The sequence below is a fragment of the Pristis pectinata genome, chromosome 5, assembly GCF_009764475.1.
Source record: "Pristis pectinata isolate sPriPec2 chromosome 5, sPriPec2.1.pri, whole genome shotgun sequence".
In the NCBI taxonomy this organism is placed as follows: domain Eukaryota; kingdom Metazoa; phylum Chordata; class Chondrichthyes; order Rhinopristiformes; family Pristidae; genus Pristis; species Pristis pectinata.
The window spans coordinates 40065829-40077938 of NC_067409.1; the positions used below are offsets into that span (position 1 = coordinate 40065829).

The following is a 12110-nucleotide window of genomic DNA, read 5'->3' on the forward strand; positions in this document are numbered from 1 at the left end:
CTTTAAGGGCCTTGACAGGGGAAATGCAAGGATGATGTTGCCCCTGACTATATGGAAACCAGGAGTCACAGACTCAGAATAAAGGATCATCCATTCAGGACTGAGATGAGAAGAAATTTCTTCACCCAGAGGGCAGTGAATACTTGGAAGTGTCCTCTCAAGAATCCAAATCATTGAGTATATTTAATACAGAGTCCATCATTAATAGTGTTCTGGCGTGCAGCAGGTATCCGGTAACTGAATCTACCTCAGAGAATCAAATTGGTTCTGATTCCTTGTCACAGGAGCTTTAATGGATTCACCTTAATTCCAAGGAGATTCTGTTTATCTCCCCATTCTCCTTCAGACATTGGCCAAATAAGATAGCAACCTGGAATTGTTCCAACTTACCTACATTATTTGAAAAAACACTGGAATATTTTACGCTTTTGCACTTACAATCTTTGACATATTTTGTATTAACAAAATTAATGAATGGTTTTTATTTTGGATTTCCCGCTCAAAGTATTTTGATCTGGTAGAATAACCCAATGATTCTGAGGAAGTAAAGCAACTGTTGACAGTGTGGTTTTAATTAAACTCTATTAGCACTGCACTAATGTGTCACTCCTTTAAAGGGGTTACATGCCATTGAAGTTGTCATTGTAGTATCCTGACATACATTTAGGGTATATAACATTTGACTTTCTGGGTGGCACCCCCAAGATGAGGCAATGGGTAGTTCTAACCAGAGAAAAAGCAACCATAATGATGGGCGTCTGACTGAAAAATCTCTTCAAGGAATGACATAGACTGCAAAGTTCACCTTCATAAATGCAATCACCTGAAACAGACCCTTCGGCCCAACTCGTCTCTGCTGACCAAGATGTCTATTCGAGCTAGTCCCATCTGCCCGTGTTTGACCCATGCCCCTCTAAACCTTTTCTATCCATGTACCTGTCAAAATGTCTTTTAAACATTGTAATTGTACAGCATTCGCTGGCAGCTCGTTCCACATAACCACCATCCTCTGTGTGAAAAAGTTGCCCCTCAGGTCACTTTTAAATCTTTTCTCTCTCACCTTAAATCTATGCCCTCTAGTTTTCGACTCCCCCACCCCGACAAAAAGACTGTGACCGTCCACCTTATCTACACTCCTCATGATTTCCCCCCGAGAAAACAGAAAGGCAATTTCTAGGCCATGCTGTGAGATCTTGTAAAATGATGCGGAGTCGCATAGAATGGGGGGGGGGGGGGGGAAACAGAATCACGGCTGTGGGGATAAAAAAAATATAAAATTTGAAAGCTGAACAGATAGTCGGTGGACTGTATCTTTAAGAAGTGATGAGCGATGTTACCATTTGTAGCCATAGAGGGGGTGTGTGTAGACGTCGGTGAGGCGGAGGGAGCTTTGTTGAGGTTACCTGCCGTTGTCTCGGCCACCTGGGGGAGTGCGGCCCGCCGGCGGTCCGCGCTGCCGCATTGTCGCTGGGGCTCCGAGATTTAATACCATGGACTTCCCGCAGCCTTGACTTCAGCGCCCAGCGTCCGGCTCCAATCCCCAGTCACACGCCGGCAAAGTTTCCAAAGTTAACGCCGTGTCCCTTTCAAAGATGGAAGATCGCCCCCGGACCATCAGCACAACGAGCAGCACCTACACCTCGTCCCTCGGCTCGACGGCCAGGAACTGCGACAGGGCTTTTCTCAAGACCCTCCCCGGGCTCCTCATGATCGCCGAGATTGTAAGTGACGGCGCTCTGCAAAGAGTTTACTTTGTGTTCCGGCTGGAAGAAACCGCTTTGAAACGAGGAGCTGGGTAGAACTTAAAAGGACCAAATCTTTTGGTTTCCTTCGACCTGTCGTGCTTTATATTTGGTGGTAAATGTAAATAATCTATGGCGTCCCATATGGTGAATGGGAACCGAGTGGTATCTAGATTTGAACGGGGTTGGGGATAATTGGAACAGCCCTGTGGACATAAACAAGTCCCCAGTTTAACTCTATTTTTATCCTAGTTTTGAGATATATCCATTATAAATTCCCGTTTCCACCTTCCTATTTGAGATGGGTTTACTGAGCACGCTGCTGTATTACAGCCAGTGATAGCACATCAGTCACACGGATCCTTTTATGTATGTTATCACATTGTTCTAATCATCTTTGCTTGCCCGGTTCTGGTGTGACTCTCCTCCGTTCATTTGTCCAATCTAATCTCGAATGCTGATGGCTTCTGCCACGATCACACCGACGGGAGAGGCTAATTAACACTGCAATCTCCTCAGCCACATCCCAGTACGTTTGTAAAAAATATTCCTACGAATTCATAATGCAAATGATCTCCAAGAACTATGCACACACGCGTAAGTTTTTTTAAAATATATTATTCGTTGATCATCACACATTAGGTCAGAGAATGAGGGCATTTTCTCAGCTGTTCTAATGTTCCAGTGTCGTTTTTTCACCAATTCTCTACTTTGTACCTCAGTCTCTATCTCTGCCCCTCCTTAATTCTTTATCTTGTCGTTCGGTGTTCTTTGGGAGGGAAATTGGGGGGATGTGTCCCATTGTAACGAGGAAAGAAGCCATAGAGTCATACAGCATTTAAGTAGGCCCTTCAGCCCACCACGTCCATGCTGACTACACCCTCTAATCCCATTTTAATCCTCCCACACACCTTCACATTTGGGGCAATTTACACTAGTCAATTAACCTACCAACAACCTACATATCTTTCTGATGTGGGAGGAAACCACGTGGTCACAGGAAGAACATGTAAACTCCACACAGCACGTGAGGTCGGGATCAAACCTAGGTTGCTGGACCTATACCAGAGTGCTATATCTTGGATGGGAATTGGTGGGAGAAAAATGGCCCTCAATAGCTTCCTCTCCATCCCCTTCCTCAATCACTCCTGCTTTTCCACTTACTGCTCGCCTTCCTCCCAACCTCTCCTGCTCATTGTTATCTTGAACTGTTTTTCCCTTGTGCCATTCAAGTTCTGTACCATCACAATCTCCTTGCCGTCCCATGATCCACCTTGCCCTCTATTTTTCTCTGAATCCCTCCCCCCACCTACACCTGGGTAAGATGGGGAAGCCTCAAACAGTTAGCATTGTTTTTTGCATTCTTATCCATTAGCCCCTGTGATTTGTTTTGTGTCTCAACACATTAATTTAAAAAAATATCAAATTAGAATATATTAAGTGGAACACCAGTCTGCCTTTCTGTACCTGACTTTCTTTAACTCGATCATAAATGTTAGAAATTTAGAACTGGTGTCACAGTTCCGATGACAATGTTTTTGCTATACTTTAGAAACACAGCTGATAATTGGCTGGTTTGAAAGTCTACATTTAGGGGGGACTTTGTAGTACTTGCATTAGGAAAGTTGGAACACGAGAAGCACGACAGATGTATAACCAGATGTTTTCCCTCTCACCAAGACAACTTTGTTAAAAGTACACGCAACATGAATTTTAATAAACCTTACACTTGTATTGTTTTTAAAAAAGAAAATTGATCAAAAGTTGCTGGAGCCTAAAAAAAATACTTTCAACACAGGTGACTGAATTGTATTGATGTATCTGGGAGATCTGGCACACTGCACATGGTCTGAATGCACAAACCACTTGTCACAGTGCTTCAGCTCCAGGCAAACGTATTCACACCACAGCCAGACATCAGGGAGAGGTAATTTAGGTTGGGGTGGTTTAATGATCCTCTCTCTCTTGAAGAGAGGAGAGACAATACCACAGAATACTGATGGGTTGATTTATGTTGGCAAAAAGAAACTGAGTAGAGAACACTGGCAGGTTCTAAAGGGGACAGAGTTAATGAGCGGATGATGATCTTTATGGATGATCAAATTTAGTAAAGGCATGGCGATAAAGAAGAAAATAAAGGAAGGTGGCAGATCATTGTTTTTGTTATAATTGTGGTGGTCCTGCCTTAACCATCCTCCCTTCTGCTGACATTTGTCAATCTTGCCTAGGATTGATAACAGGTTCTCTCTCTGATATTGGATGCTAACAGGCAGTTTTGCAGTAAGGCAGGTTACTCTGAGTCACTGCAACTTATTCTTCATTCTCTCCAGAGCCTTGGCATAATTTGTATTTGACATACTGTCAACAATTGGATCAGACATGGATTTTGATCCTCCGTTGTAAATGGGCACAATTGTAGTCCATTCTCAGCTATCTTTGCTGTTGAAGGTGAAGAAAAACCACTGTGTCACTAGGTAAGAGGAAAGGTATTGAAAATGTCCTCTGTTTGGAAAAAGTGCCAAGAAATCCTGCCTTTTTCAGCACCACATCTATGAAAAGTGATGATTCCTGGAATGTAATTATGCTGGTTGATGGGTTGAATTGCAACCCTCTGGAAATTCAACAGAGGACTTAATGACGTAAATGGCACTTGTGTGGATCGGCAATTTTCCACATCAAATGCACATATAATTACATTCTTCACTAAGTAATGGTCATGTGGAATATCACAGGAGAAATAGGGTTGCATTGTTCCAAGGTGTACCTGTTGACTAATATGTGCAACTTAAAGGGAGGCTCCTTGAGCAGGTTCCAGCTCCTCCTGGGAGCTGAACATCCTCTTTAATGTATTTAGTCATTGCTCTCCTTCGGAGTCCCGACTCTCATTCCACCTTCTCCCTCCAGCACCGCCACAGTACCAACCCCATAAGTTCATCAGCCTTGGTCCAGCTGCCTCTTACTGAAGCTAGTGGGACTTGGGGAGAAACCTTTAGAGTGGAATCATCTCCTGACTCGCCAAAGGCTTTCCATAATCTACAGGATACAAGCCAATGATGCAGTATTCTCCACTTGCCTGCATTAATGCAGCTCCAACAATATTCAACAGGCTTGTCACCATTGAGGACAAAGCTGCCAACTTTAATTGGTACCCCATCCACATTTTCTCTTCCACTGCAGACTCTCTGTGGGTGGCATGTGTGCTGTCCACAAACATGCACTCTCCAAAGCGTTTTCAATATCACTTCAAAGGATAAAGGCAGCAGGTTATTTTGGAAGTTTAACCATCTGCAAGGTCCTCTCCAAATCAAACATTGCATTACCTTTCCTTCATTGTCACCAGATCTAAATCACGGAACTCCAAGAACAGCAACTTGAGTCCCTTTATCAGAAGGTCTGTGGTGGTTCAAGAAAACGGCTCTGCACCAACTTCTCAAAGAACGGGATTAGGAATGGAATATAATTGGTCTAATAAAAGTCTGCTGTGTTCACACGGGTAGCTTAGCACCACCTTCCCATTTGCAATTAGGACTGTTTATTAAATGCTGACCTGGGCAGCAATAATTACAATAAATATTCATCAATACTCATTTACCAGTTGTGCATGTAACAATGCATTAGAGATGTGCTTTAGGCCGACTGATATTAGTGGAAGGGAATCACTTTTCAGATGCGGGCATCATTGGCCAGAATTTGCCTCTGAACTTTGGCTTGATGAGCTGTTTAACAGGGCAGTTAAGACTCAAAAACTCTATTGTTTTGTCCACTGCCACATAGGCTAGATCCTGCTAGGATAGCAGATTCCATCACAGGTGAATAACATAAGTGAACCAGATGGGTTTTAATGACAATCCTGGGGTTTTATAGTCACCATTACTGATATTCTGACACCTATTAATTACTCTTTCTATTTAAATTCCCCAGCTGCTGTAGTGGGATTTGAATCATGTCTCCCAATCAAAGGTCCAAGTCTCTGAATACTAATTTAACTACTATGTTACCATGCCCCTAATGTACCGGAGTCACTGGTTTAGGGTGGAGAGGGTTAAAGAAGCAACTTGGATAAGGTAAATGAAAGGGAAAAGTAGCCCAAATTTGCTAAAATGGATGAGTCTGTCAAAAATTTATAGTGTAGATAAAAATTTATGGATTCAGAAAGTAGGATCCACAATATTTTAAGTGCTTTCTTCTGTACACACTTCATATCATTTCTCTTTCTAAGTAAAAATACCCATTGCTGAAAATTAGCTCGTTAAAGTCCTAATCAGTGATGTTCTGAGTGTCTGGTATGTTTCTGACTGGGCAGTATTTGTATGAATGTGCACAAAGGAATGAAGCAATCTTCCTCACTTTTATTACTAGTATTAGATTTGACAGAAACCCTTATCAGAAAATGCATCCCCAGGGAGTTGGCTTATTTATAGTGTGTTAATTATTATGGTTATAATGAATCATAAAAAGTGCGTCATTTGTTTGAAAAGGACACTGCAACTGTGGAGCTTATTTGAAATTAAGCAACAGGCATGCATTGTGAATGAACTGGGGATGCCTTGTGGGGGGGGGGGGGTTCGTTTAAACAAAAGGATTGGAGTGCTCTTCATCTCGGAAATGGAAGTGATTACTGACACGAGATAATTATCTTGGTAATATCCTTGAGGTCAATAATAGGAATGATGATAGGAATCAACCACAATTTAAAAGGTGAGTGCAATATGTTAAATTTGTCACTTTGACATGTTTTTCTCACAGAATGTTTGTCTTGCTCAGAGTCTTGAGAATTAGCACCGTAGTCATAGAGCACAGATTCAGGTCTTTCAGCCCACAATGTCTATGCTAACCATCATGTACCTATCTATACTATTCCCATTTACCAGCACTTGATCCATAGTGTATAGAGCCTTGCCAATTCAAGTGTACATCCAGATGCTGCTTAAATGTTGTGAGAATATCTGCCTCCACTACCTTCTCAGGCCACGCGTTCCAGATTTCAACCACCCTCTGGGTGGAAAAATTCTTCCTCCGATCCCTTCTAAACGGTTTCTTCAAACCTATGCCCTCTGGTGTTAAATGTCTCTGCCATGGGGAAAAGTTTCTTACTATCTGCTTTATTTATGCCTCTCATTATTTTATTTGTCTACCAAGTGGTTTCACCCACCAACCTCCTCTGCTCCAGGGAAAATAAGTCTAGTTTCTCCTTGTAACTGAAGCACTCCATCCCAAGTAAAATCCTGCGGAATCTCCTCTGCTGTGCAATCAATCCTTAAAATGTGGTGACTAGAACTGCACACAATATTCCACCTGTGGCCTAACCAATGTTCAATAAAGTTGTGTCAAGACTTCCTTGTTCTTATACTCTATGCCCGGGTAATGAAGGCAAGCATCCTGCAGGCCGCCTTCACCGCCCTAATTACCAATGTGTAGCGGCTGCTACCGTGATGTGAAAGCAAGACACTAGTCGAAGGGTTTCAGAACAAGAACTGGTTTATTTTCCCGCCTTGTGCAGGCCTTTTAAGAGAGCCTGTTCTCGCCCACTCAAAACGGCAATGACGTATATGCTATGTCATCAAATCTTTCCCATGCGCGGGTTCTCCCTGTCGCTCAGGGAAGACGAAGGCCCACCGCCATCTTGGGCCTCGCCGCTCTGACGACATGCGACCCGACCGCCAAGCCGGTTTGCTTGCTCGGACGGTGAGTTGCTACACATGCTACCATTTTCAGGGATCTTTGACCTTGTACATAATGTCCCTTTGTTCTTCAATATTCTCTGGGGCCCTACCATTCATGATGTATATTCTACCCTTATTTGATCTTCCAAGCTGCATCACCTCACACTTAACAAGATTAAATTCCATCAGCCATTGCCCTGCCCAACTTACCAGGTGATCAATATAACTCTGTAGCCTAAGATTTCCTTGTTGTCAACAACACCACCAATTTTTGTGCCATCATCAAACTTGCCAATCATGCTCCTAAGATATTCTCTCTATATAAATAATGGTCCTAGTACCAATCCCTGTGGTACACCTCTGACAACAGGCTTACGAACACAGAAAAAACCCTCCACTATGACCCTCTGTCTCCTATTACCAAGCCAATTTTGATCCAATTTGCCATTTTGCCTTGGATCTCATGGGCTCTAACCTTTTGGATCAGCTTCCCATGTGGGACCTTGACAAAGGCATTACTAAACTCAAAGTAAATCACATCAACTGCGCTGCCCACAACAATACATTCTATCTCCTCAAAAACACTCAATCTTCCACCAACAAATCCATGCTATCTCTGCATTTCTAAGTGTAGATTAATCTTGCCCCTCTTTTCAAGTCATCTGGTACTTCACCTGCAACCAGCGAAGATTTGGATATCTCTGTCAGGGCCCCAGCAGTCTTCTCCCTCACCTTCCATAGCAGTCTGGAATACATCTCATCAGGCCCTGGGGATTTATCCACCTTTAAACTCATTAAGGCATCAAATACCTCCCTTTTTAATCTTAACATGCTCTAGAGTTGCATTGCCTCAGTTGAAATCTCCAGCTGGAATGTCCTTTTCCTTAGTGAATATATATGAGAAGTATTTATAGAAGACCTCGTCCACATGCTCTGGTTCCATGCACAGATTGCCCCTTTGGTCCCCAAGGGGACCACTCTTTCCTTACTCTTAATATATATAAAATGCTTTAAGACTTAATCTTACCTGTCAGTGATGCTTTATGGCCCCTCTTTCCTCTCATTTAATTTTTAAGCAGCCCCCTACACTTTTTGTACATCTGAAGGGCCTCCCACATTTTCAGTGCTCTGTATCTATGATGTGCTCCCTTTTTCTTTATCAAACCCTATATTTCCCTTGACATTCTGGGTTCCCAGAAGTGAGCAGCCTCTGCAAAGTGCAGAAGGGGAAGATAAGACTGGTGGTGGGATTATTTGTTTTCACCTTGAAAAGAATAATAGGATTGCATGGGACCAACATAGATTTATGAAGGGAAAATTGTGTTTGACAACTCTGTTGGAGATGTGACTAGTAGAATAGATAAGGTCTCGCATAGGAGATTGGCTAACAGGTTAGAGTATGTGGAATTGAGGGGTAATGTACTGATCTGGATTGAGAATTGGCTATTGGACAGAAAGCAAAAAGTGGGACTAATCAGATTCTTCTCGATTTAATGGGCTGTGACTGGTGGAGTACTGCAGGGATCGGTGCCTTTGTTCCAGCTATTCAGTCTATATCAACGATTTGGCTGAGGGGAGCCAAAACCCATATTTCCAGGTTTGCTGATGAAGCTAATCCAAGTGGAATTATGAGGAGGATATGAAGATACTTCATGAGGATATGGACGAGTTGGTGCCAGGTGAGAACATGGCAGAATGTGGAAAAATTGTGAGGTCGTCCACTTCAGTGTGCACCTTAACAGATGTGGTGAGAGATTCAGTAATGTTGATATTTAAAGGGACATTTGTGTGCTTGTACAGAAGTCACTGAATACCAGCAGATGGATGCAATAAGCAATTAAGAGAGCAAATGATATATTAGCCTTCATTATGAGAGGGTTTAATTACAGGAGGAAGGAAGTCTTATTGCAGTCCTATAGGGTCTTGATGAGAACACATCTGGATTATTATAGACAGGTTTGGTAAACTTGCCTAACAAAAATGTAATTGCCACAGAGAGATGCAATGAAGATGCATGGCAATGGTTCCAGGGATGGTGGGTTTGAATGGGACTTTAAAGTTTGTAAGGATGAGAGGAGATATTATCAAAATGTACAAAATTATTATTGACGGGCTAGATGCAGGGTAGGTGTTTTTCCTGGCTGAGTTGTCTAGGGTCAAGTGGCACAGTTTGAGATTTAGGGACAGGGTATTTAAGAGATGGACAAGGAGAAACCTTTTCAGAAAAAAAGGCTGTGAACCTTTGGAATTCCCTAACCCAGAGGAGGATGTAAACTTGGTTGTTGATGTTCATTCAAAATGGAGATTGATAGGTTTTTGGGCATTAGGGAATCGAGAGATATTGGGAAAGTGCTGGAAAATGGTGCTGAGATGGAAGGGTAACCACGAAGAACAGCAGAGCAGGTTCAGTGGGTCTCACAACTGTTTAATTAACTGTTTAGGGTGATGGGGGCCAGTTGGATCAGGAGGAGAAAAAAAAGGGGGGAAATAGGAGAAAGGGACAGGGGGAGCGGTTACCAGAAGTTTGAGAGTTCGATCTTCATGCTGCCGCATTGGAGACTGCCCAGATGGAATATGAGGTGTGGTTTCTTTAATTTTTGTTTGGCCATAATCTGGCAGTGGAGGAAGCCATGGACAGACATATTGGTGTGGGAATGTGAAGTGGAATTTAAATGGCTGACCACCAGGACATCCAGGCTGGCATGACAGACGGAGTGGATGCATTCGACGAAGCAGTCCCTCAGTCTGCATCTGGTCACACTGATGTAGCACCAGGAGCACCAGATGCAATATCACATTGATAGATTCACATGTGAAGGACTGCCTCTCCTGGAAGGACTGTTTAGGGCCCTGGTTGGTGGTGAGGGAGGAGGTATAGGGGTAGGTGTAGCACTTTACGTAGTTACGGGGCGAGTGCCTGGGGAGCAAGGGGGATTGATGAGCGGACGAGGAAGTCGCAGAGAGAGTGATCCCTGTGGAGAGGGGAGGGGAAGACGTGCCTGGTGGTGGGGTCCTGTTGTAGGTGGTGGAAGTTGCAAAGAATGATACATTGGATATGTGGGCTGATGGGTTAGTAGGTGAGGACTAGGGGAACTCTATCCCTGTTCTGCTTGGGGGGGGGGGGGGTGGTGGTGGGAGGAATGATCCAACTGGCCCCCATCACCCTATGTATTTTCCTCTCCCTCACCCTCTCTACATCTGTCCATCACTCTCACACTCCTCCCACTGGTTCTCCTCCTCCCCTCCCCACCTCTCTCCTCTTTTATTCCATTCTCCACGGTCATCTCCTATCAGATTCCATCATCTTCAGCCTTTTGTCACTTCCGCATATCACCTCCCAGCTCCTGTCATCATTCCTGTCCTCATCTGCCTATCAGCACCCCCACCTCACTTGGATCCACCTATCACTTGCTAGATCTTGCTCCGTTTCTTCATACCTCTTCATACTGTATACCTTTTCTATCTCCTCTTTCTTACCAGTCTTGATGAAGGGTCTTGACCTGAAACGTCGATTGTCCATTTCCCTCCATAGATGTTGCCTGACCTGCTGAATTCTTCCAGCGTGTCCTGTAGTGCTTAAGTAGATGCTTATTTAACCAAATAGGGAATATCTGCAGATGATTTTGTGTGGGCGTTTATGCTGGTAGGACAAAGTACAAACCTGGGGAATGAGGGTCCTAGTGGAGTAATAATATACTAGCTTGGTAACTTGCATTCTCTATAGGATATCATAGGACTGACATTTGTGCACTGACATTTGTGCACTTAGCAGTTTGTGATGTGGAATAGCAACAGAAACCCTAATCATAATTTCTAGTCTCATATTTCACAATATATGGATCCTGGTGCTAGTTGCATTCAGCTGCAACCCTGCTGAGTACATATATATCTGTATGTGCAATATGGGGATTAGTGTTGCAGGTGCTGTAATAGACAGCATGTTTACCTCTGCATAGACTCCTGATTAACGACAAATACATCCTGTTTCTGCTGGATTTGCTTTCCAGTTTCTTTAGACTTATTCTAGTGTGAAATACTGCTGGGGTAATTTTCTTCTCCGTATGGATTTGCACTGAGTTCTGCAGGAATTACCCTGCAATATTCCAGTCAGGTGAAAGCAAATTGCATAATTTTTTTGTGTTCTAGCACAAGCTTAGCAGTATAAGATGGAGCCAAACATAATTTTTATGAACAAATGCAGTATATTCCAGCCAGGCTGCAGTCTTCTGCCTATAGCAAGGAACAGGACTTGTAAATTTTGGTGATTAAGTTTGAGCTCCATCTCAGTAGAGTTTGTTTCCTCCATCATCTCTTGGTGGTTTAAATCTCCCTTTCTCTGGAAATGGGGAGGTGAATGTAATGCACATGGCTATTAATGTTGCTGTAGCTGAGTGGAGAGAGATGTACAAGAGAAGTGTTCTTTCTGAAAACTTACTTGCAATGAGAACAGGTTCAGCTGGGTAAGGCTGAAAATAACAGCCTTTAAGGCATTAGCAGATTCTCTTTATGGAAAAACTGGTGTCCTTTGCATTTTGCACTCCATCAATATGTGGAAGGTGCCTTAGTGGAACTTAATATGCCAAATTCAGGAGCGGACTGACAAATGTGCTGGTATCTTTACTCCAGTTAGTTCCAGAACAATATTTTTAAAGCTACAATGGAGTTCTTCTGGTTTCTTGCCAGGACATGAAGAATATATATGATA

The 12110-nt window shown here is 43.1% G+C and overlaps 1 protein-coding gene across 1 annotated transcript in view; it reads left to right on the forward strand.

Annotated features, from left to right (window-relative positions):
• The first annotated feature begins 1342 nt into the window (after nt 1-1342).
• The window catches only part of LOC127570646 (CKLF-like MARVEL transmembrane domain-containing protein 8), a 32617-nt gene continuing 21849 nt past the window's right edge, over nt 1343-12110 (forward strand). The window contains exon 1 of the mRNA XM_052016395.1: nt 1343-1721. Coding sequence (XP_051872355.1) covers nt 1593-1721 — 129 coding nt within the window. The 5' untranslated portion in view covers nt 1343-1592. The remainder of the gene's footprint in view (nt 1722-12110) is intronic.